We start from the raw sequence: 26,443 nt of genomic DNA, 5'->3' as shown, positions 1-26,443 counted from the left end.
CTAGGCAAAAGTTTCCGGATCCAGTCTGATGCCTGGGGATATTCTAAGGTAAGGAATCGAAATTTGCCTAGCTTACGTAACGGTAAGTTTCAATTCTATTAAGGACACGGAGGCGAGGATTATGCTATATCTTCCTTCGCTTTATTAACATAAAGAAACCACAGCAGCTTAGGAAAAGATATAATAAGAACAAAAAATGCTTTAAACATAAAGCATTGACGTAATGTTCAACAAAACAGGAACAGATTCAGAACCAAATTGACGTCCCAAAGGACGGAGTACCTGGGTTCTGGCGGCAGTGCGAGGCGAACCGCTCGCAGAAGCCGGCACACAAAAGGGTGTTCCCCTACCGGATGGCCATTGATGTTATCATGGCCCGCAGAAATCGCCGACTGGATAGCATTGATCGTCCTATACGCTAAACCCTTGTCGGCCAAATGAGCCAGGAAATTCAGCACGGGAACAAGGCCGGCGACCATGGGATCCAAATCCCTTCGTAAACACCAACGCATCCACTTAAGCCAAGCGGATCTGTAACGCTTCGTCGTACTATCGGCCCATGCTTTGGAGAGCAACTGCTCAGCTGACCCCGAAAGGCCCGGGAGCGTCCAGCGTCTCCTGAGAGCCTCCACGCCACGAGGCGGAGAGTGTTCTGCAAGACGAGAGGGTGAGGCTCCTGATCCGGGCTCGTCAGGAGCAGAGGAAACAGGGGGAGTAGGATTGGAAAATCCCAAGAAAGTTCCAGAAGAACCGGAAACCATACTTGAGACCTCCACAGCGGTGTAACCAACACCAGGTCCGCACCCTGGCGGCGTATTTGAGCCGCCGTTCGCATGATCATGGAGAACGGGGGAAACGCAAACGGCTGTTCCCGACTCCAATCCTGCAAGAACGCGTCCGTGGCCTCCGCCAGAGGGTCCGGCCTCCAGCTGTAGAACCGCGGCAGCTGGTGGTCGAGACGGGACGCGAAGAGGTCCACCGAGAAGGGGCCCCAAAGGGAGTGTAGCCACCGGAAGACTCCCGGATCCAGTTTCCACTGGCTGGCATCCCTGAGATGTCGAGAATGCCAATCCGCTACCTGATTGGACTGGCCCGGCAGATTCTCCGCCGTCACCGCAATGTGACGAGACAGGCAATAATCCCAGAAGTCCTTCGCCAAGTCCGCCAAGGCGCGGGACCGAGGACCTCCTAGGTGGTTCACATATCGGACCGCCGAAATATTGTCCATCCGTAGCAGGACACAAGCCTTGACCGAATCTTTGGTCCAACAGCGAACCGCGAAGGAGCCCGCAAGGAGCTCCAAACAATTGATATGCAATTGTTGTTCTTCTGACGACCAGGCGCCGCCGGTGGAAAAATCCCCGCACCGGGCGCCCCAGCCTGACCTGCTGGCGTCGGACTCTATGATCAAGTCCGGAGCCGACCCGAAGATCGCTCGCCCATTCCATGCCTCCATGTGAGACAGCCACCATGACATCTCCTCCTTCACTTCGTCCGTGAGGGGAACCCGCTGATCGTAACACATCCCACGGCGCAAATGCTGCGCCTTCAGGCGCTGAAGAGCCCTGTAGTGCAGCGGGCCTGGGAAAATCGCCTGGATGGAGGACGATAGAAGACCCACCACCTTGGCGACATGGCGCAGTGACGTACGATCCCTCGCGATCGTCTGCCGAAGCAGGTGTCGTATCTTTGGGACCTTCCGACCCGGCAGGCTCAAGACCGCCTGCACCGAGTCCACCACGAAACCTAAAAAGGTGATCTGCTGAGTGGGAACCAAGACCGACTTGGAGCCGTTGATGACGAACCCCAGTCTCTGAAGCAGACCGACAGCTTGACGCAGTTGCCCTGCCAGTACCTCTGGGCACTGCCCCATGAGGAGGATGTCGTCTAAGTATACTATCATACGGACCCCCTGACTTCTGAGAAACTCCACTACCGGGTGGAGGACCTTCGTGAAGCACCACGGGGCCGAAGAAAGGCCGAACGGCAGGGCGTGAATTCGAACACCCTGCCGTCCCACAGGAATTGTAGGAAACGACGATGAGGGGGGTGGATGGGAACGACCAAGTAGGCATCCTTGAGATCCAGTCGCACCATCCAATCCCGAGGGAGGAGCACGTCCCGAAGGAGGTGGATCCCCTCCATCTTGAAGTGACGGTAGACCAACCACCCATTGAATTCCTTGAGATTGATCACAGGCCTCTTGCCCCCATCCGTCTTGTCTACCAAGAAGACGTTGCTGAGGAAACCATGTGGGTGGCGCGTTGATAGACGGATGGCTCCCTTGCGCAGCAAGTCTGAGACCTCCCCGTCTATCAATCGCGCGTCGGATTCTGAGAAAACCATCGGGCGCGGGGGCCTCACCTGAGTTGGTTGGTCGTGAAACTCTATGTGGAAACCTCTCACAGTTTGCAAAACCCAAGCATCGGCAGTGAGCAATTCCCACTCCCCGTAAAAGCTTGCCAGCCGCCCCCCAATCGGAACTTGATCCAAGCAAAGTACACTTACCGGGGGCATTTCCTTGTCCGGAGTTCTTCTTGAACCCTCTGCCACCATAGCGTTGTCCCCTCGTGGGGTAGAAATTGGTGTAGTTGGCCGAGGTCTGGTACTGACCTCTTCCGGAGCCTGGTCCACGGTTGTTGGTCTGCTGACCACGGCCGATCGCGCGGCCCCTGCCGCGACCGGCCCCTCCAGAAAAACGCTGGTGGAACACCCTCTTGATGCTGGACTGGGCCTTGTCCAGCGACGTGAACGTGTTCACGAACTTTCCAAGTTCGCGGATGAAAGGCTCACCGAAGAGGCCACCCTGGGCCACGGCACCTGCCTCCGACGAGGCCAGGTCCCCCAGCTTCGGATCCAGCTTGATAAGGAGCGAACGCCGCCGCTCCGTGGACAGGGCACAGTTGGCGTTGCCCAAGAATACGATCACCCTCTGGGCCCAGTTGGAGAGCACCTCCGGTGAAATGGCGGTGCCATTCGCTCGAGCCTCCTCCGCCATATCGAGGATCTTCGTGGCCGGCCCGACCGCATCCAACAATTTGTCCTGGCAAGCCCGCCAGGACCGGTCTATCCCCTTCCTGGGGTCCTTCATGAATTTCGCCAGGAAGGTGGCCATCTTGGGGTCCAATTCTGGTGTCATGGCCACTTTCCCTTCCAGAGTAGGCCGAGGGCATTCCCCGCGCAGGCAACCCCTCGCCTCCTTCTCCAGGGGCTTGCGCAGCCTGCCCGCGACAAACTTCGCCACCGTCTCCCCCGGGTCCCAGGCCGCGGATCGGGGGTGGACGATCTCGTCCGGGTCCAGCATGCCTGACTCGTCTCGGGGCATCTCCTTTCCTGAAGGCGTCGGGAGCCAAGAACGGGTCGACTCCCCGTCGGCATCCGTGTCCGGAGAGTCGTAGATCGGGGAGGCGGGCGCCGTCGACAGGTCGCCCGAAGTGCCAGTGTCAACCAAGGGCGTCGGAGGCACCGCCGTCGCCTTGGCCAGGAAGGCGTCGCCAAGACGCTCGAAAGCGCCCTTATCCACGCCTTGGGCCTCCGATGAAGGCCCTTCACCCCGGGGTCTCTTCGGAGCGGGCGGCAACCCGCCGGACGTCCCCGGGAGTTCGGGGGACGGAGGCACCTGCGCCGCTGCCAGCTTCGCACACTCCTCCACGATGCGGGCAGAAAGGCGGTCCTCCATGGGCCCTACCACCTCCGTCACACAACGATAGATGGAGTTGTCCACCGCCTGATAAAACTCATCATCCTGCAGATAGGGGCAGGCCTCCTCATCGTACTCTCCTTCCATCTCGGAACCAAGGGGCAAATGTGGGGCACCCAAGAGGGCGGCAACCGAGAAAGTTCTCGAATGTGGGCAGGCCCAGCGGCTGCGATCACTTTTTGGGCCAGCTGACGTGGCAGGTGGGCTGCACCAACCCCCAAGCGCGCAGACCCTCCTCGCCGGGACCGGGTCTACGTACCCCTCGAGCGCGCTAGGCCACACACAGATAAAGATGTGCACAGATCTCGCCCGAAGGCGATCTACGCGGTCAGAACCGCTATACAGACCCCAGAGGGCGTCCAAATTGGCAAAACACAGACCCGGATCACCAGGTGTCAGAGGGGTACGCGAGGGCCGGTTCCTGCGCAAGCAGACCCCACGGCGCGGCTCCTCGCACTGCGGAGGCGTGCCGGAGGGTCGGCGAGACGACAGGCCGCCCCCGTGCGGTCTATGTACACACCGCACACAAGTGGGAATAAAGTCGCGTAAGAACGGTAGAACGTTCCCGCAACTGGGGACTCTGAAAAGGAATAAACCATGCAAGGAGCCCCCAAAGACCGCACACAAGACAACCAATCACAATAAAAGGAAACAAAATAGAAAAGCACTTATCTGGCTGCGGGAGCAGCGAAGAAAGAGGAGGAAGATGATGGGAAGTCCGGTTATATAGTGATGATGGACAGAGACAAAGGACTATGGACTATTATTATAAGCAAAGAGACTCCTGGGAGTTGTTGTTGATTTTTTGTTGAACATTACGTCAATGCTTTATGTTTAAAGCATTTTTTGTTCTTATTATATCTTTTCCTAAGCTGCTGTGGTTTCTTTATGTTAATAAAGCGAAGGAAGATATAGCATAATCTGAAGCCTCCGGTCCTGACATAGAATCTAATACTACTGTTTCTTACAGATATATTGTTACCGAAGGTAAGTAACTTGTGTGTTACACTGAGAAAGTATAGGTCAAAATGTGATGTGAAAGACCACAAGTACCAGAATACACTGGGGTCTAACTTGAGAACAACCCATTTATACTATTAGCAGCGACACCGACTTATCTGAACCGCGTTCTATTTATTTTGTCAGCACACGATGCCATCCACAGGACTCATCCCTTCCGTCCGCGTGTTCTGTAATGCTGTAATGTAATGCTTGTAACAGTTGAGGGGCCCACCGCTTTCCTGAGTGTTGCCATGCAGCGTGGAGCAGCCTTGCAGCTATGCCCCTTTAAGCGAATGTGGTACAAAAAGGGGTGGTGATGGACGGAGCATCTGAATCAATCAAACACTCACACCCAGTCAAAAGATCTGGGTTTAATCCATCACCGTTCTTTAGCTCACTCCGCCACCCCAGCTCATACATGGCTATATGCAAATCAGTCTGACCCTGTGCCTCATGGATTCAAGCAAGCCGGGCTGAAGACGGCTGTAATGCCAGAAACCGGTCCTCGGAAGCTTGTTTCCGGTCCAGGGAAGACATGGCTTGGCAGTTCGGGCTGGACTGTTCCCATGAGGCACAGGGTCAGACTGATTTGCATATAGCCATGTCTGAACTGGGGTGGCAGAGTGAGCTAAAGAACGGTGATGGATTAAACCCAGATCTTTTGAGTGGGTGTGAGTGTTTGATTGATTCAGATGCTCCGTCCATCACCACCCCCTTTTGTACCGCCTTTAAGCGAATGTGGCCTCCTCTTGGGTGGCAGGGTGCTGAGATCGCGGTGATCAGTGGTAAGGGTCCTGCATCAGTTTTAAGTCCCGTGTTTCTGTGTCCTCTGTTCTGTTTCAAGCTGAGACTAGGCGCGGCAGTGGAAGGGGAAGGTACAGAACATAAAACATGTATTTTTGTGCCGAGGCGAGGAAAGGCTTGTTATGCTGTCGCTTCGCATTGCCATCAGATGCTAAGTGATGCTCCTGGGACCCTGGTGACCTTGTTGACATGCTGTACACCAGTCAGAAACTTACTTCACCGCCTCAGGCCGTGGTGAACAATGCAATCAATAGTGCTGTGCCTTTCCTGGGCAGCCCCCAGTGGCCTCACTTTCTTCTCCGTTGCAAAAAAATGGCGGTCTCTTGATGTCCTTCAGCCACAATGTGAAGAACAAGCTAAATAGGTGTGGACAAGGTATTTATTCATGTGCCGGGTAGGCAGCCGCCAGTGGGGTCTCCTCTGAGCTGTCACACGCTGACTGACAGCCCATCACTCGCCCGCATCTGCAGGAACGCACGAGCTGATTACCTACCCCGGGGGCGGCCACTGCAGAGCCCAAAGAACCTCAGAACTTTTTAATCATTTTGATGTTTTTCCTCCACTTGCCTTTTCGTGCAGACACATCCGCGGTTCGAGGGAAGGGATGGCATTTAATCTACTCATCAGACTGAAATTGAAGTCGGAAAGATGTTACCGGTTTTTTTTTAATACGTGCGCCCCCTGGGGTCCACAGATGAGTGAGAGAGATATGAAGCGCTCTGGTTCAATGATTTGCTTCCAGGCTCATTGCTTCGCTGCTCAGTGACAAAAGAAAGCCAAGCGAGAAGCTCGTTCAGAACGTTCTCATAATGTGCCATATTTATCGTGGCTGAGACTATTTTAACTTGGCGCTAAAATATGGCTTTTCTTGTAAAATGTATCTGACAATGGTATATAAAGTAAAACTGATGTAAATGTTGAATCATGTGATGCAAGTTTGAATCCTGGTAAGATCGCCTCGGCTTTCCATCCTTCTTGGGTCTGTAAATTGAGTACCATTCAATTGGGTAATAGTAAACCCTGGGGCCTCATTTATGAGGCCTTGCGTCACTTTTACGCCACTGGTGCGTCACTTTTTGTGACGCACCATTGGCGTAAAAAATGTGCCTTGTTGCGCCATATTTACAAAGTGACGCATCTAGGTAGATGCGTCACTTTGTAAACCTCTGCGCCACATTATACCTGAGTCAGGGATATTGTATGCAAGGGGGGCGTATTGACGCAAGAAAGGGTCGTAGAAATGACGCACTGATATCTATAAGATTTCACTGCGCCACTTCTAGGATGCAAATGCGTCAATATCTTACACCTGCCTCACAGCAGGCGTAAGACTGACGCAGGCCCTTTCACATGGGGCTTGCCCCATGTGAAAGGACGTATTGCTGGAGTTGCGTCACTTTTGTGACACACTCCAGCAATGCGTCACTTTTGCGCCATACAGATGTGACAGAAATACTGACGTATCTGTAACTCCTTGCGCAATGATGCCTCATACTGTAAATATGACGCATCATTGTTGTCTCAAGGAGGGTGCAATGAAAAACGACGCATCGCTGTTTTCACGCAGCGATGCGTCACTTTTCATAAATGAGGCCCCTGGGATTTACAGCGCTTAGAAAGGGCAGAAATGTAGTATCAAGTGCTATGTAAGGAAATAAGTCAGTATCATTGCCATGCTTGCTGTGTGTCTCCCATGTCTGCAGAGCATTGGTGCTTTTATGTGTTTTTTACGGGTGGCATAGCACCCACACATTCCAAGTAGAGACTGGTATCACATGTACAATTTGCGTTGTAGTTCAATTATTTCACCTCTACTTTAGCAATTCATGTTGTGCCATAAATCCACTCTCCCACTTTCTCCTGTGACTTAGGACCCAAGACAAAATAGCATGGTCTCAATGAATATTTCATGCATGTACTCAAGCTTTTTCAAAGACCCACTGCCTCTTGAATATCATCACAATTTGAAATCTTCCTGAGTGCCCATTTGGAACTGTCAGACGTGTGTACCTAGACCCAGCCCAGGGTGGCCCTAGGGTTCGAGAGCACACTGCCCCAAGACACTGGTGTCATCTGAAATTACATCTGTCTTGGGGCAGATGGCAAAACAAATCTCCCTGAAGTAAGTAACATTTCCAGAGCCCTGTTTGTAAGAGCAGCAGACTCAGATGCTATGAGTGTCTTTAATGCCCATTTCGTTGTCTGCGGAGAGGGCAACTTGGGGTCTTCATCTTGACTTAAATCTCTTTGGGTTTTGAGAGACGATTTGGCTCCCACCATCCAAGAAGGTCAGGATGCTGCGAAATACTTCACCCGCTTTGGACCGAACATCACTGACTGCTCGGGAAGAGCAGTCTGCACTAGTGTGGAGTTTCGCGGGCACTCTTGGATGCAACCCACAGGCTTACAAGGACATGCTATTTGATAGGTCTTGCCTGTTTGGAGAGAAGGCAGATTCAGTGATAGAACAATTCAAAGGAAGCCGGCCCATGGTGTGTTCCTATGCCTTTCTACCCCTGCAAGAGTATCCTCAACAGTTTAGCCCCTTTCGAGGCTACTCTAATGGCTTGGCATGCTTACCACGTGCAGGCAGGAACCAGGATTGGATATTTCCTCCTAAGGTGGTAAAAGTTAACATACAACAGGGGGGTCCTCTCAAATGTCCAATTGGAATATGACCTGCCATTCCCTTGTGACCTGCCACACTTACCACCCACATGAGAACATCTCTCAGAGGAGCACTTGTCGTGCTCCAAAAAGTGCAGGATCTTTTGGCCACAGGAACCACAGGGAGTATCTCGGCCCAGGAAATAGAGACTAGCGTTCATTCCTGTTATTTCTACCTACAGAAGGACCTAGGCCTTTTGCCCTATTTTAGATCTTCGCCCTCTGAATGTCTTCTTGCCAAAGGACGAACTCAAGGTACTTACACTGCCCCAGGTTCTCTCTGCCTTGGATCCAAGTGATGGATGGTGTCTTTGGATCTTCAGGATGGCTAATTTCATGTACCTGCAGTCCCACATATGGTACTTGTGGTTCTGGGTGGCCCGGAGTGCTGCTTTTCAGCTTTACCATTACCATGCAGGTGTTCACAAAAGTCAATGTGGTGGTTGTAGCACATCTTTAGAAGTTGGGGAACACCATTTTCCCTTACCCCAAGGACCGTCTATTGAAGGCAGGCTTGCCATAGTCAGTAGTAGACCACCTCCAGATGACGGCATGTCTCCTGAAATCCTTTGGGTTCATGATCATTGTGCCACAGTCACACCTGACTTCTTCGCAAAGACTCCCTGTCATTGGAGCCATGCTGGATACAGCACAGCTTCAAGCCCTCCTTTCACAGTGAAGCAATTATTCCTATGTTGCGTCCTTGTGCCTTGGTCTGTGTGAGAATGGCTCTGAAACTTGTGGGCCTCTTGGCACCAACCTTGTCAACTATGGCAATAGGAAAAGACCTGCTGTGGTGGGACTGCAGCGATTAGTCTGGTGGTGGACCCTGGGATGAATGTGGCGACAGATGCATCCCTACTGGGGAGATCATTTGGGAAAGGTGGAGATCAGAGGATTCTGGTCTCCTGTGAAGACCCACCTTGGAGTTGCGGCCCATTTTCCTAGTGCTCAGGGCCTTCCTACCATCTATCAAGGGAAGGCTGGTTCAGATATTTACTAATACCACCACGATATGGTACAGCAACAAGCAGGGCGAGGTGTGGTCATGGGTCCTGTGTCAGAAGTCACATAATCTCTGGAGCCGGCTGGAGTGCCAGGGCATTCCCCTGACAATGGACTTCCTGGCAGGATCTTTAACCACGGGGCAGACAAGGTCAGCTGGTGGTGCCTGGTGGATCACTAATGGGAGTTACACTCCGAGATGGCACAGGACATCTTCCAGTAATGGGCAGCACCCTGGTTAGATCTTTTAGCCACTGCTGAGAACCTGAAGTGTCAAAATATTTCAAGTAGGCTCTGCCTTGGAGACACATTCCACATAGAGTGTAGCAAGAGTGGAGCACGGGCTCCCGTATGCCTTTCCCCCACTATCATGAAAGAGCAGGGCAAGGACAGTGTGATCCCCGCAACTTCTGGGCCTGAGCATCTGTACTCCCATCATTCTACCATTTTGGGAGGATATCCTTTCACTGCAACAGGGCAGGGTCCAGCGCCCGAGTCTGTGCAATCTTCATTTTCATACTTGGAGATTAAGCAATGGCAGTTAACTGCATTTGATCTTCTTTGGAGTTTGTGAGTAAAATCTTTGCTGCACGGTGTTCCTCTATAAAGTTTGCCCACAATACCGATCTGTTACAGGATCAGCTTTCGCACATCATAAAGCTGTGAATGCTGCCTATACCGAAGTGCCACAGTTACAAGTAAATAACTTATTTTAATTTTTTGCTCAACAGGAACTTGCTGTGGGACCCCTTTAGGATTATTTGTCATCCTTTTCGCCTTTTTATGTTTATTGGTTCAGCCTGTTGTGATGAGGTTTCTATAAGGTTTGACTCATTTGTTTTCTCCTAAACATTATGTGATGCCACAGTGGGATCTTAATTATTCCCCACTTTCCTCTGACCATGACATTTGAACCCATGTACAGCTCTCCATGATGTCTCCTGAATTTGAAGACTGTATTTCTGGTCACGGTGGACTTAGTTTGTTGCATGAGCATGAACAAACCCAGCACAGCCACCTGGTGCCATCTTTTTGCAAGTCAGAGTGGTAGTGCAGATCAAGGTGCTTTTTTGCCTGATCATGTTACTGCTTTTAATGTTGGGCAATCCATCACTCCTCTAATGTTCTTTTCCCGCCTCACCCATCGAAATAGGAGGAGAGATTTCATCGGCTGGACCCTAGAAGATTTTTGGGTTTGTACAACAATCAAACTTAAGACCATTGGATAAATAATCAGCTCTTTGTGGGGTTATCTAGGGCAAAAGAGCAAGTTAGTGCAGACAAGAATTTTGTCAAGGTGGATAGTCCTCTGCATCAAAATCTGCTATGCACAGGCCAAGAAGCAGCTTCGAGAGGTGTTGTGTTCCCACCCCACCAGGTACCACCAAAGGGTATCCCATTGTACAATATATAATGCTTGGCCCTAACAAGTCCAGATAATTTCTTATTTGTATGTTAGACCCTCACACAGCCTATTGGTTGCATGCTTCATCATCGGGTCTCATAGCGGTCCTTAAAAATCAGGATGGGCTCGACCATATTGCCGGGCACACTTTGGATGTTACCCTGCCATGGTCATAGAATAAAAATGCCTTGTAACACCTAGGTATCCCTTAATTTGTGGTGTTTCTGGTATGATTAAAAACTAAAACGAAAAGGGGGTGCCTATGGAGATGATGACCCTACACCCTACATAAAAGTCAACATGTTTCAGCCCTGAAGTATAATGGCCATAGCATCCTAGGCTTTCATCAGGACTGGATGAGCTATATGCCCTGAAAAATGTCATTTCGATTGGTCAGCTAAACTAACACTATTCTGTCTGGACAAATACACAACAACATACATAGCAGGCAAAGGGCAGAGTCGCCATTTCTCCACGACGTTCTCGTCCTGGGTCCTGTAAGAGATAGAAAACGATGGACATGTGTCGGTTTTAAGATTCGTATGGACTTCAGTAGTGCACTTCCATAATCGCCCTAATCAATGAGTAAGACAGCACCTTCAAGAAAAAATCTGTGTGAATATTTGCGGTACGATCTAAACAGCACAAAACACATAACAACACACACTCAAATATGAACAAGTCATTTCTTGTGGTCTGTAATCACTAACTTTGAAACATGGAATAAGCAGTATCGTGCACATATAATAATCACATGCAAGTGACCTACGCTGGGTTGTCAGGATAATATGCAACTTAGAAGGGGTGGGGGACATCCCCCTATAGTCACTCACTGTATTGGTTTGTCAGGAGATACAAAGTAGAGAGAAGGATAAGGAGGACTAATACACGTCATTATTCTAATGTGTGTTCGCGCAAGCACATTACGTCAGCGGGGTTCATGGGAATTGCAAGAGATGAAAAATAAAAACGATGTATTGCTGCTCATGTTCATAGGATTTCTCTACTAAGCAATCCCTTCAGGAAGGTGTACATTGGCATTCAATTCATAAGGTTTTGGCGTGTGACACAGTATCTTGATAACCACTATGTATTGGTATACTGTGTTATCATGCTAGTGTGTGTTCGTGCATGCACATTTCTTCAGTGGGGCTTCATGGGACATGTAATCCCACTGATTTGCACCAGACTGCGTATGTGCAATAGGTGAAGAATACAAACTGTGTATTGCTGCACCTGTCCAAAAAGGTTCTCTATTAAGAAATCCCTTCTCAGCTGTGTAACAAGAACTCAATTTATAATGGCCAGCCTGTGACATGGTATTTTGATAACCCTCATACTTTGGGAGTGCTTTCTACTTATCAGTCGGGATTACTTTAAAACCAATTGTGGTTTTATTACTGTTGGGAACATATTTCTTCTTTTATTCTTTATTTTAGTCATTGGTGTGGCAGTGCGAAACATAATCTTACCAATAATAACCATACTCTGGGGCAAGGTTGAATCTTCTAGTTGTGGATAACCCTGGGCGTAGTTTGCAGAGTTTTGCTTCATGGAACTCCGCGAAGTTACAAAAAACTCTGCGAAGTTCCGCGAGTTGCGAAGTGCAGTCGAACTGCAGTTTGTACTGGCATTCCTGCCGCTCAGGTAGAAATTCTACCCAAGCGGCAGCTCGCGCGTGGAAAAACCCCCGCTGTACATCGCGAAGCGGAGTTCTCTGCACTAAGCGAGCTCCGCGGAGTACAGAAAACTCTGCAAACTCCGCGAACGGACTAAAGTTCACCACCCAGGCCTAGTTGTGGACCCGTAATAAACAGACTCTAGATGTGTTTGTGTGTGACTCTCTCATGGGGATCATGATAGAAGTGATAATGGGAACCCTAAGTCTACAAGTATTGAAATTATATACCCTGCTTGGTCAAACTCTATGTCCATGGTGTTCCAAGATGTTCCATGTTACTGTAAAATGTATAATTGCTTTTTCAATGTTCGCAATGGATGTCCATTGGAGGGCATTCACAGATTGGTTCCTTTCAAGGAAACGTGTTGTTAATCGTGTAGTAGTATGATGGCGGTGGATGTTGCAGCAATGATTGCAAATATGGATTTCCACTTTCCTAAATGTCAGCCCTATATACATTTTGTTGCAAGGGCATGTAATGAGGTACAACACATTCATTCAATTACAATTAATGTGGCTACTCTATTCCCTGGGTGTCCTTAGAACCAGGTTGTTTTATTTGGAGTTGTAAATCTGCATACCGAACACCCTCTACAAAGAAATAGTCCTGGTATGCTTGGAAGATCCCAGACACTACATTGCCCCTGACTAGTCTGCTTTGGTCTCGTATGGTCCAGTAGGTCCATTAGACTAATGTACCTTTTAAAGGGAAACAAGAGTTTTTCAAAGTGCATATTACCACTGTTCAAAATAAAGCTTTGTTTAGGAATGTTTTTTAACTGCATTAGAAACATTACTATATGCATTCACACAAGTAAGTCACAGTTGGTTCATTTTTTCTTGTCTTCTAATTGGTACTCCCTACGATTGTTATGTTCTCTTCTATTAGCTTTTTCAATGATCTTTCTAGGATAAAGGCGTTCAGGAAGTTTGTTAGTCAATAGTTTGGTCTCTACTTTATAATTACTCAGTTCTGAGCAAATCTGTCTGACCCGACCAAACTGCCCTATGGGTAGATTTTCTTTTAAAGACCGGGAATGTAAGACATCATAGACATCATAAGTCAGCAGGCTGTTCTTATCTGTTGGTTTTGTGCGCATACGTAATTTTTATTTCCCTTCTACTGCAGTAATTGTTACATCCAGGAAGGGCATCTGATTGGGATGATGTTCATAGTAAATGTTAAGAAGGAATTGCAAGAGTTCAACCAGCTCAGAAATGCATGTGCCCTCTGTATGTTACCAGACTGGACCACAAACACATCATCAATATAACGATGCCAGACAATCAATTGTGTTATGAATGGATTGGGTTCCATATATTGCATATAATTTCTTTTTCAAAATGGTGGACATATAAACAGACAAGGCTCAGCCTGAAGGTGCTACCCATGGAAGTCCCATGTTGCTATATTTTGGTAGTACCCTCAAACCTGTTTTTGTCACTGCTAATCTTGCTAGACTCATGATCCAATGTACAGGGGCTTTGTATGACCACTCTCCTTCTGAGAGTAAGTTCTCAATGCCGCGGAGGTTCTTGTCCTGTGTTATACTTGTGTATATAGTGCTTCCACGTCCAGTGTCAGTAGATTTTTTTCAGGGTCAAACTCAATTTCTGAACGTATGTTTTACAGGTGTTTGGTGTCTTTGATATAAGATAAAATATGTGGTATTAGTGGACAGAGGACCCAGTCTACAAATTCTGAATTATTTTTTCATCATCCAAGGAACACCACGAATAAAGGGATACCTCGGTGTTCCAAGATTTTTTTTATGTTAAGACCTTGGCAAGAGAATATCCAAAGTGCTCCCTGGAATATGGTTGGGCTCCCAACCTTGTTTTTAGGGACCAGTATGAGACCTGATGATGAAGCATGACACCAATAGAGTGTGTGAGGGTCTAACAAACAAACAAGAAATTATGTGGCATTGTTAGGGTCAAGGATACCTTGTACAATAGAATACACTTTGGTAGGACATGTTTAGAATGGAGGACATATCCTATGTTCTTCCTCTTATCCCTTTCTTATCATTGGATTGACCTGCTGGCCCCTCCTTGCTGCCATTTGTTGTGGCCACTACACCAGAGCCAAGACTACTACCACTGTGCTGGCACATAGAGTGCCTGTACTTGATATCTGTCGGGCTGCAAGGTGGGCATCAGTACATAGATTCACGAAATACTAGTAACTTGAGAGCCTGGTCTCACACGGATGGCATTTCCCTCATTTGGTTCCACAGGACTTTGTAACCTGAGCCATTCCACAGACTCTTCATCTTGGAAGGTCCTGCTTTGTTATCTATTCTGAAGCAGGCGATGAATCTGCGGTTAGAAGTAGACATCAGAAAAGCAAGTTACTTGCCATTAGAGCTTTTTTCTGGTTGATCCTTTATCCAGCCGCAGATCCTCTCCTTCCTCTCTCCTTCCGGTTGTGGGGATTGGTCTTCTATTGAATCTAAAAGCTCCCAAACTAGTAATCTGCACTCCGGTATTGCTGATTATTGGTGGGCTATGAGTCCGAGGGTGTAGACATCATCAAGAAATAAACTGACGTCAGTGATCAGGGATGGTGCTTATATGCAGCTCCGTTTGATACTTCCGGGGCAGAACAAGCTTGGTTAGAAGCCACACAACTTCACCTTCCGGCACCCCTAAATAATGCTGTCTTATACCTTCCAGATTCAGTCTGGTGCTAGGGGATATTCTAAAGGTGAAGAATCTGCCCTTAGAAAGACTGTCCACCAGAAAAACGCTGCCAAATGTAAAATAACTTGTTCTTTCAGCTTACCATTCCCCTGACTGTTGTTTTTCTTAGAAGCTTCTACTTGAGCTATGCGCATGTATGATAGCACCTTTTGCTTTATGAACTTCTACATACAGTTCTCAAGTCTCCCAAGAGGATACCAATGGCTTTAAGAATGTGGGTCTGTTGGAAAGTGGTTTATTAGTAGGGGCAAATAGATTGCAATGGAACTTTACTCACTATTTGGATCCAGGAAAAATGTTTCAAGCAATAACTTTGAAAGATGTTTTTGAAGATTGCCCTAATAGATTGCTGATTGTACTAAATATTTATATTCCTCCCAATTGTTGTTTCAATAATGGTTTAAAAACTTTATTCACTTTCTTAACAAAAGTTTTGGAGACCTCACCTACTCCGCATGTGTTAATGTTTGGGGATCTAAATTGTAAGGTATCTAACAGTGGGTTGGAATTGTTTAGAAGAGTCTCTGAATATACCTCCAGCTCAATTTCCCCCAAATATAAAAACTGACAAAAGAGGTAAACTTATTTTAGATGGTTTACATAATGCGGATTGCTTAATTGTAAATGGGAGGCTTCCGTCTGATAGTCCGGCAGCTTTTACTCATAAATCTAGTAAGGGAAAATCTATTATTGATTTTATCATGATAGATTATGCCGGTTTTCACCTATTAAAAGATATGAAGGTCATTGAATCGAATCTTAGTGACCATAATGTATTGACGCTTTCTGTTTCTATTAGTCTTCAGAAAGTGGTTCCATGGAGGCTGGATATAGATTCTGTGAATTTTGACTCCAGCACAGGGAAATGCTTTTGGAACATTAGCACGGTGGAAAACCTGGCACCTCTCTTATGTATTACTGTCGAGAATCTTCCTCTTTGGGAGGGGAAAGAGTTGTATTGTTTTGTAAAATTTTTAGACTCTGTAACAGCTTGTGCAAAAGAGAAATCAGGTGGGAAACAGTCCCTTGTAGCTCCTTACCCTCTGCGGGCTATAAATAGAGAAATAAATAAAATTATAAGGGGGCAATTTTTATGTTTTACTCGAGAAGCTAAGTTTAGGTTATCTACCCTGAAAAGAAGGAGAGTTAGACTCAAGGCTCGCTTAAAACGCTCTAAGGAAGATGCCCTCTGGATTCAATTGAGGGAAGCTTCTTTTAATCATCAAAGTAAGACCTTTTGGTCCTTAATTGGCAAAGGATGCGGTACTAGAGTCAGTCCTACGCCCATTGCCATCGAGGAACAGGTATGGGTTCACTATATTGAAAAGTTGTACAGTAATAATAAGTCTCAAGGTATTAATGTTGAATTTGAAGATGCTGCGACTATACTTGACGGTCCGACAGAAAAAGAAATCGAATGTGCCATTAAGAATATGCGTTCCTCAGGGGCGATGGGTCCTGATAAAATTCCAATACTAGTATTAAAAAAGCAGAGTGAACTCTGGAGTAAAATACTCTTTCCCGTGTTTAAATTCTGTTTTTCTAACGGAACAGTCCCCCCCTCCTGGAAAGGAAGCATTATTGTCCCTTTATATAAAAAAGGGGCAAGAGATCTCCCACAAAATTATCGGCAAATTGCCCTGCTTGATGCCATCGGCAAGGTGTTTGCAAAGTGTGTGCTTTCTTTAATTAATGATTGGGTATCTGAACATAATATTCTGCCTCTGGAGCAAACAGGTTTCAGACGAAATCATGGAACCTTAGATAACCTGACCGCATTGCAAGTTATCAATGAAAAATATGTGAAAGTGCGGGGTGGTCAGGTATATGGCGCCTTTATTGACTTTACCACCGCTTTTGATAAAGTAGATAGAAATCTGCTGTGGAGAAAGTTAGTTAATCTTGGTATGCCTGCTTCCCTAATTAATTTGGTCCGCGCCTTATATTCTGACACCTGGTGCAGAGTCTTACTTGGAGGTGATCGCGGCGCTTCCAAATTAATCCAAACATCTAATGGGTTGAAGCAAGGTTGCCTTTTGGCTCCATTGCTATTTTCATTGTACACTGCTGATTTACCCATCGCTCTTTCTGCATGCGCCGGTATTGCCCCATCTTTGGGGGGTGTTCAAATTGCATGCTTGATGTATGCAGATGACATCTTAATTTTGGATCTCACCCCAAAGGGCCTAAATGACCGATTGCACGCACTTCATAAATACGCCGAAAGTCATTTTCTATCAATAAATACGGCAAAAAGCAAGATAATTTGTTTTTCTGGTAGAAAGAAACTTAAATGTTTTACCTTTCCATGGGTTGTAGGGGGGGAAAAACTAGAATGTGTGAAATCTTATACCTTTTTAGGTAAAATTGTCACTCACAATCTAAGTGACAAATCACACATAGACAATAATTCCCGGAAGGCGATTTCCCAGGGAAAGAGCCTAGTCTCCCTATATAAAGCCACAGGTAGAAGGCATTTCTCTATTTTATTAGATGTTTTTAGAGCGAAAGTACCAGCCTCCCTGTTATATGGCATTGAATTAGTTGATCCAAAAAAATGGAGTTTTCTAAACTCGGCAGAGGGAAAAATTCTTCGGAGTTTAATGTCTGTTGGCACTGTAAATTCGACTGCTTCCTTGCGTCAGGAATTGGGTTTACGCAGCAGTAGGGTTCAAGGTCTTGCTAGTATCATACGTTGGGTAGTAGCATTATCTAAAGGTGAACCCAATACCTTGAGAGCCCTGATAAAAAAGGAATTGCTAGGATCTTTTAATGGCTTCTCTTCAATTGTAAAAAATTTCAGATTTGCTGTGTTGCAATTGAAACTGGATGAGGAGACTTTATTTTCACTCTCCCCTCATCAATTAAAAACAGTTTTGAAGTCAGCCTCTTGGGAATTGGGGTTTTGTCTTGATAGAGACTTTTGTTTAATGAAAAAAGGTTGTACGCCTGTTATTGAATCTTATGCCCTGCGGAAAGCTCAACCATATATGTACTGGAACATCTCCCATGGCGTGAGACGCCTGGTGTACTTATTAAGACATAATTTGCTTCCACTAAAAGTTTTACAAGCCAGCTGGTATGGTTGTTCGGCACGCTGTGATCTTTGCCAATTACATGATCAGGATTTAGATCACGTGATGTTCGTTTGCCCTACACTGATGCCATGCAGGCGTAGATGGTTAAGATCAATCTGCTTACAACTCAATATACTATCAGCGTCTTCATTTAAGGCAGCCTTAATTAAACCTCCTAATGAAATGTTTGTTTATAGACTGTACAACTTTTTTAAATGTTTTTTGGACTTGTATTAAGATATTTCTTGTGATTATGATGAAATTATCTTTTTGCTTTCCTTCTATTTTAATATTTGTGCTTTGTATGTATATGTTGTTTTTATGTGGACCTCAAAATGAGTTCCGTATCATAATAAAAAAATAAAAATAAACTTTGAATAGTAGGGGCAAATATATATCTGCCACTGGCAATAAGGCCACTAACAGAGTATAGGGCTTAGAAAATGATTCCTATGCTCAACCCTTGGTAGCTTGGCTGCGATCAGGCAGGCTTAACTTCAAAAACTGGTATGTAAAAGCATTGAAAGACAACAATTCAGTAAATAATTAAGACACAACACAAAATAAAAATCCAACAGCAATTTATAAAAATAGGAAATATTTGTATCTTTTAAATAACACCAAAATGGAAAACATCCACTGTAGGGTACAAGAGATATGAATTTTTAAAGATTAGTCACTTTCTAGTGCTTAGAAACCAACAGTGCCCCTTTTGGTCATTTTGTTGCCTCTGACAGGGACATATTCTCATTTAGCAATTGCTCTGGAGGATCTCTCACCAGTCTTGTGCAGCCCACTCCAGCAGACTGGGTCCAGATAGAACTCCTTCCTGAAGTTCTTCACGAGGGTCTTTGAAAGTGTGAGACTTCAATTCCCACAATCCACTTGGACAAAACCCTTTCAAATCCACTAGTAGTACTCCAGGCTTGGGATTCTTTGTGGTGATGGTGATGGTCCGGGTGAGCTATCTTAACCTGTAGCTTACAAGAAGTCCATTCTTTAGTCCTTTTGAAGCAGGTTTGATCCACAGGGCTGTAGTTTTATACGGTGCAAAAGGCGCAATCTTCAGAGTGCAGGCCTTTGGAAATGGTCATCAAACTCTTCAACATAAACCCTTCTGATTCTCTTAAGTTTCAAGCAGCATATCTGAGAGGCACTGCCCCTCTCAGATACTTATTCAGTGTTCTCTGAGGTCAAGCAGGAAGGCACTCCTGTCCAATGTGCTGCAGGGTTCCACCCAAAGGTCTGACCACTTCCTACGGAGTGTGGCAAAATGCTTACCCAGAAACCACTATTCTTCTGAAGCACTATTTGTCAGAATTTTCAGCAGAGAGAGAAGAGCTGGCTAAACACTCCTCTAGGATAGCTAATCTCCTTAGTCTCTCCCCCTTGCATCTGCTCATTCCTTCCTTAATCCTAGCATCTGGCTGGAGGTAAACAGGGTAAGGTTGTAAATGGCACTGGGGTCCTCTCCTGTTCTTGAAGTCTGTGGTTTACGACTCCTCCCCCTGCTCTGGCATTCCTATGCCCAGCAACATCTCCTCCCGAGAGGCTTCCTAACTCCAGGGGTCATTTATCACCATTTCAAAGCAGCAAGGCTCACTGATAATTCAACCCTGTACTGCTCTGACCAATCAGTGCAGAGCAGTACAGGGTTGAATTTTGGATTAAACACAAAAAGTCTTTTAACTTCATGTCTGTACATTTTACAATAAACTCAACAATACCATATTGTTGGAGTTATCATTACCATTCTACTGAGTGCTTTAATCCTATTTTTATGGCTTTTCTTTCTCCAGTTTTAATTAATTACCTTTTCCAATGTTAACCTATGGCATGGGATTTGCAATGGGAAAAGTGACTTGGGTTACTTTTCCTTCACCAGGGCTTATAAAAACATATTTTATAAGTACTCTACATATATCTACAGGACCCCCACTCCAGGAACACCATGGGGAGACTTTAGGGGTTCTGAATATGTAAAAATATTGCAGATCCTCCCTCCTCAGCCCTCCTACCACCAAAGTCGATTTTTGGGCAGCACTTTTTCACAGTGTGGGGAATGAAATGTGCAATTTCACTTTACCCAGGGCATATACAACTCTTTTTATAAGGGTCCACCTTATAGATACCTGATCCTCCACCCCTGGGACACCTAGGGGAGACTCTGGGGGTACCTAATATGCCCAAACGTTGTAGGTTAACCATTTGTATGTGCCCCAAACACAAAAGTCGAGTTTGGGCACAATTTAATTTTTAAAAGCAGTCCTGTAGCACAGAGCCACTTTTAAGCTGACCATAGGCTTTAGCAGTGCACACATGCAAGTGCAGAAAGGTCTGCTGTCCTCTAAACTGCTGTGCCCTATTATAAACTAGGGACTGATAGGTAGTTTCAATCCCCCTGTCCTATTACGTACTAGGACCCTGTGGGGTAGGTCATGTCAATCACAGGGGTACCCCAACCCTTAGTGTACCCTAGTGTATGTAGGTGTTTTGAGCATAGCAATGGCCCTGGGCCTGGTTAGGCAGAGCCCATAGTCAGTCAGAATCAGTATCCACCAGTACCAGTCAGAAAAAAGTTGTGGGGGGGGGGGCAGCTCACAGGATGACTTTGCAACAGGGTCCACTGACAACATCTCAGTAATGTATCAATTATTGCTTCTGTCACATTTGAAGCAAATCATTTCATGTAAATTAATGGATGTTACTTAACTAATGTGGTCTTTATACTTCCTTGCTCCATCTTTTTCATATTTTACTTGTTATAGGCTAAATCCTTTCACGTCTTATAAGCTGCGATTGAAGGCAACCAATGATGTGGGCGACAGTGATTTCAGTACAGCAACGGATGCTGTCACAACTCTTCAAGATGGTAAGAGGAAGGTCTGGTTCGTCAATTAAGCAAGCAGGATCTTGAATTTAAGAGCACCCAATCAATACAGTCTATTATGATTGGTTTTCTGGGAATGTTTTTATTTCTGTTTTCTTAAATGTTTCAATTGCCTTTGATAGCTGCAACTAGTTATCCTATGTTATCCATATGTTACTTAGTTTTATCCCATTCTTCCGTTGGATTACTCATAATTATCAGCAAAATGCATGATGCCTGGCTCTCTTGAGCTTTGGAAAAGTCTCTGTAGCTTTGGGAAATCTTACAGAGAATAAAATGAGGCAATAATATCTGTCGGTATAATCTCAGAATTCAGTGGTTTATCATTTCTGATAAATAATTACTGAAGTAACTTGAAGACACTTTGGCTTGCATAAGAGACTTTACATTTTGAAATCAAAGCAGCCAATTTAGATTTACCCGGTTTGTTTGTCCAACATGATAATTTTCTTCAGTCCATCTGCTGTCAGTGGGCCTACTGTATACCCAAAATGCTCTACCTCATATCTTACTTTGTCGGAGAAGGCCTCCAATGGGGATGAGGTAGAATGTGTATAAAAGGGATAAAAAGTCCTCATCTATCCAGAGTTCTAGCCATTTATTTAGTTAAGGACCTTTGAGCATTCTTCTGCGAAAACATAAAGGAAAAAATCAAGTTCTGTTGTGGAGAAGCTCCTTTCCTTAGTACCACAATTTGTAAACATATATAGTGCCACACACGTCTGTAGGTTTGAGGAGGTCCTATATAGAATCCTAGCAAAGAGAAACGATGCCAATTTAGTACCACTTCCTATAAATAAAATAAATTGTGCTAGACTTCCCTCAAATCTCCTTCCCAATACCTTTTTTGTATTTTGATTACTCTCTGCATCATATGAATAAATAGTCCTATAATTTCGACAACATTCGCTTCCTGACAGCACCCAGCTCCACTTGTACACAGGCTCTACTCACCAAAGCATGTTATCCCATTTTGTAAATGTTAACTGGATTCGGCGAGCCACAGGCTAAGAAGGAACACATTTAATCATCTGTGCAATTCTTCTTTATCCCACCCTACAATTTCAGCAGGGAATGGAAAACCCTACTCAATTTCCCATAGATCTCCTTGCATCCTCCCCTCGGCATACACGTTCCTTGCAAAACTATACAGTATGGTATCCTCTTGCAAAGAAAGTTTTAAATGTACAGTGCTTCCTAGTTTCTTTAGTTCCTCCTCCAAGCACTTTTCACAGGTTTCTTCTTTCCAGTTTCTGCTTCGACTATCCCTATTCATGATCCCACTCAAGTTTCACCCAACCTAATGCTTTTTTGTTTATTTTTAAAATGTCATCCCTGATACTCCTGCTACCTCCTTTCGTGAATTGGTTGGCATCAGCAACCATGGTGTGTCTGACCTTTGTAAAGTGCAAGCATATCAAATTGAACTTCACTTTCATAGATTTGTATATTATCTTCTGTAAACTTTTTTTCCCTATATCATGTGAATTTCTGAGACATGAAGGGACTGCATGACCCTAAAATTTCTAATAAACCAACCTACTTTGTAGCAACTAGAGCAGCAGCCTGCTTTACCGGCAAGCTGGTTGGCTAATGTGTTGATAGTGTTAAACTCTAGGATTTGAAAGGATGTTATCTTCGTGGAGGGTCACCGGTAGTTGTGTCCAAAATGGATTTGCCCGTTGCTGTTCTTTAGGGCGCATGTGATGAACGAGCGTTGCCAGAATCAACATGTGCATGTATGTAAACCTTTGAGTATTAGCATTGTTGTTCTGGCAATGCTATCAATGACACCCCCTTCAGGATTCGAGTGCAATTACATGGTTTTTACCAATCTGCCATCTTTCAATGTGTAGCGTTAAGCTGGATGTATTAATTTCCAGGAGAAGAGTATCCACCCTTTTTCCTACCTTATTTGCTGAACGTTCCTCCGGATGTCTTTCAAACTAATACTCATGTCTATTGAACCAAATTTAATATTAAAGCCATATGGGTAGGAGATTATGGACTGCACCTGTGGTTTTCAGACAGAAGGTTCTTGTCAGATGACAATTTCAAGAAGTCACGTTCAGTGATAGGGGAAGGACCCACATAAACGTGTATATGTGGATTACAAGTGAGGAAGGTAATTATAGAAAATCTTTCATGGAACAATAGCTTGAAATGCAAAGCCATACTTAGATCATGCAAAGACATTCCATGATTGTGTAAGGGTGTATGTGTACATCATAATAGTTTATGAACATAGGCATATGCTGACACATCTGTTGATTTACATAGCCATGCATCATATAGGTCGCCTTCCGGGAATGAGTTCATATAATTGTCCTAATTTTTCCCAATAAGTAGTCAAAATGAAATGTGGTGAATTGACAGTGGGAACGGTGGACACCGTGGAAGGTGGGGGGGATGGGCGGGGGCGGATGGGGTGGAGATGAAATGTTAATGGAACTACATTATGAGACATTTTTCATCGTATTGTTAATTAGTGCCATTGTTAAATCACTGCTTTATATTTGATTCAGTTCCAGATGAGCCTCCCACTGCAGTGTTAGTGACGCCGCGCACCACTACCTCTGTGCTCATCCAGTGGCAGGTAAGGTAACTGGCGGAATTCACGCATGCCCGCTGTACCCTGTGTTGCCTCGCGCTCTTCATCCCACTTCTGGGGTGATAAATGACCACAGCAAGAATTCCGACAAATGAGAGACTGTGGTGTAAGTCCCCTCTGGCCTTCAAGGTTCAGCTGTAAATCATAGTGTGAACAATATGTGTCTGGATAGTAGCTTGCAAGAAAGTGTGGAAGATAAAGTGGCAAACCCTGTAGTGAGATCCCTAGAGCTAGGCACAGCAATTGAACACTTTGCCAGCTCCAGCGTGATCATGCATGGGCCCAGGGAAGACCACTTGCATTAAACATGGTTCATTTCATGACCATTCTTTATTCTTTCTGTCCTTGATCTGATGCTATGCTGCTGCTATTCAGCAGACTTCTGAATTTGGGAAACTATTTTGCTTGATGACGTAAAGCAAATATATTCCATCACAGAAATTTATATTTACATTTCATTCTTTTATTTTTGAGCATTTGTAAAGAGCAGCTTATCCTAAAATCATACAACGCCCTGACAAAATGGCATGTAAGAAACAGCCAGTTGAGGCCACATGTTAAGAGGCTTTCTAAATCAGTGAGGTTTGTGATTGTCTCTCATTAATCTAGGTTAAAAGTAAATATATTTTTTGTTAGCCAAATATTTGAAACGTTAAGGTTGAATCATTCGATGAAGTTACACATTGAATAAAAATTAAAAGTTTGAAATTATACTCATTTACGTAACAGTTTTTGATTTTATGGTGATGTCTCGCTCATTTGTGTGCATAACCCGTACTCTGACCCCCTGACCCTACAACGGAACCTGATCACTTACCACTTAATGTTAAAGAACCTAATAACTTATGCCATAGGGATAAATACCTTCACCCATATTCCCTTGCAATAAAACTGAGCCTACCCTGTTCTGTTCAGAACCCTACCACTAATATCATCTTTTTCGTTATGCTATACCATGAACGTAACCTTTACTCTAAGACAAACCCTAGCCTTCACCCTATAGTTATTCCTGTCCCTAACATAGGGCTAACCCTCTCCCCTGCTCTAAAACCAGTCCAAAACATGCCTCTAACTGTTCCCCTTAACGTAAAGCTAAAAACATCCCTTCTTTTACTGTAATTGTTACCTTTATTCTTACCATAAAGGTGACCCTAATGCTTACCTTTTCCCCATATTAATGTTAAAATCCTAATATCTCATTCTCCCGGCTGCTGCTATTCTTTCCATGTTTTAAGTATCTTATTTAGAACTTTTTCCAAGTTTTTTTTAAACCATTTGTTTTTTAATTTGTTTTTTAAATTTCACTGGGAATATTAACCACCTGACCTTAATCAATACCGAATTACTTTAATGTAATCTTAATTTAGGCTCTCTTCTTGCTTGATTGTTGTGTTTTATTTTATATGATAGACATAATAAAAATACTTGGAGTTTATTTTCAAACTTTTTTCAAACTTTGATTTCAAATATTGCTTTTGGACTCACCTTTCGCACTATTGTATAGCTACTTTTGCCCCATTAACATTTTTCAGATACTAGATTAAGGCATTCCAAATGGCTATTTCTCAAATCAAGAATTTCTTACTAAACAGGACCTTAATGACTGGTACTGATAACGTTCATATTAGAGAAGTGGAGGAGACTGAGTATCTTAAAATTGATGCAGTAAGCTCTGGGCGCATGAACTGAAGTGAGCTTTGAAGGGTAGGTTCAGGTTCAGAGCACAAAGGGGCCCGAAGAGAACCTGTCCTGGAATCAATTCAGTTTTAAGTCAATTTAGTATGCCTTTTCAGCTTGTACGACCCCCTCGTGCCAGAACATAATAGAAGAGTGTACGGGTTACCAGGGCTTTAAGTGGGCCGGGACCGACAGTTCTAACAAGCATTGGCATAGCCAATAGGTCTTGACTTTGGGACCCTATAAGTGTATAGCCATGCAACAGTTTATGTTGTTGCACCAATAATATTGTGCTGCATAACTAAATACATGTAAGGTCCCAAAAGCAAGACCTATTGGCTATGCCAATGCTTGTTTGTATTCCCCTTGTGCAAGCCATAAAGACATCTTACTGGAATTTATGTGTTCATGGCAGGAATAGTAGGTAAACAAAATTGTATCAAAGAAGTATAAAATAGAATGCTTGGGTAAATCGAAAGTCCAATTTTATTTAACGTTTACTACCCATGTGCAATGGCGTTTTTATTTGATAAGATTTAGATTAAATACTCTTCATTTTCTTTTTGCCTTCCCAAAACAAGGGGGTTGGTGTGAGAGGCTGCCCCCTTGTCCTTGTGATGACAAAACCAGACAAAATACCATCCATCTTGTTCTTTTTTGTCCTCTTTATAAGGAACCAAGAATTAGGTTTATTAAGCCTATTCTAAAAAACCGGCGACCATGTAATTATAAAGAGAGTTATGATTATTTGTTGTCATTATCCTCACCTGCAGTATGTTCTGCCATGCTAAGTTTTATACGATTGTCATTGCAACTTAGGAAACGGTACTGTTAGTCTGTCTGGTTAATACCTTCCTTTCTCTGCTATCTGCATGACATGAACTACAACTTCATCCTTTGGTATAGGGTGTGATCAATTGCCAAATGTGTTGGAAATTTTTATTTTTGGCTTTTAAAATGTGTAAACTGTAATATGAATTATTTTTGATTTATTGATGTTAATATGTTCTTTCTTAAACTAAGGTCTGTATACTTTTATGATTCTATTATTTTGAATCGAATAAAGTTTATGAATCGAAGTATAAAATATGATTCATAGCACCCAAAAGCGAAACCATATTTTATTTTCCTGTGGCAGAATTGCTATACAGGGATTGAATGAACCATCCTGTTTAATCAGCAAGGGGCTGTGGCGTGCAGTGAAATACTGCAAAGCGG

General features: G+C 44.7%; 1 protein-coding gene across 1 annotated transcript in view; it reads left to right on the top strand.

Annotated features, from left to right (window-relative positions):
- The window catches only part of SDK1 (sidekick cell adhesion molecule 1), a 1,937,536-nt gene that overhangs the window by 1,746,179 nt on the left and 164,914 nt on the right, over window positions 1-26,443 (top strand). The window contains exons 31-32 of the mRNA XM_086940699.1: window positions 20,816-20,919; window positions 23,463-23,533. Of these exons, the coding sequence (XP_086796825.1) occupies window positions 20,816-20,919; window positions 23,463-23,533 (175 nt within the window). The remainder of the gene's footprint in view (window positions 1-20,815; window positions 20,920-23,462; window positions 23,534-26,443) is intronic.

The sequence above is a fragment of the Lissotriton vulgaris genome, chromosome 10, assembly GCF_964263255.1.
Source record: "Lissotriton vulgaris chromosome 10, aLisVul1.2, whole genome shotgun sequence".
NCBI lineage: Eukaryota > Metazoa > Chordata > Amphibia > Caudata > Salamandridae > Lissotriton > Lissotriton vulgaris.
Note: the sequence above shows the minus strand (reverse complement) of the source record. Positions and strands in the feature narration are given on the sequence as shown.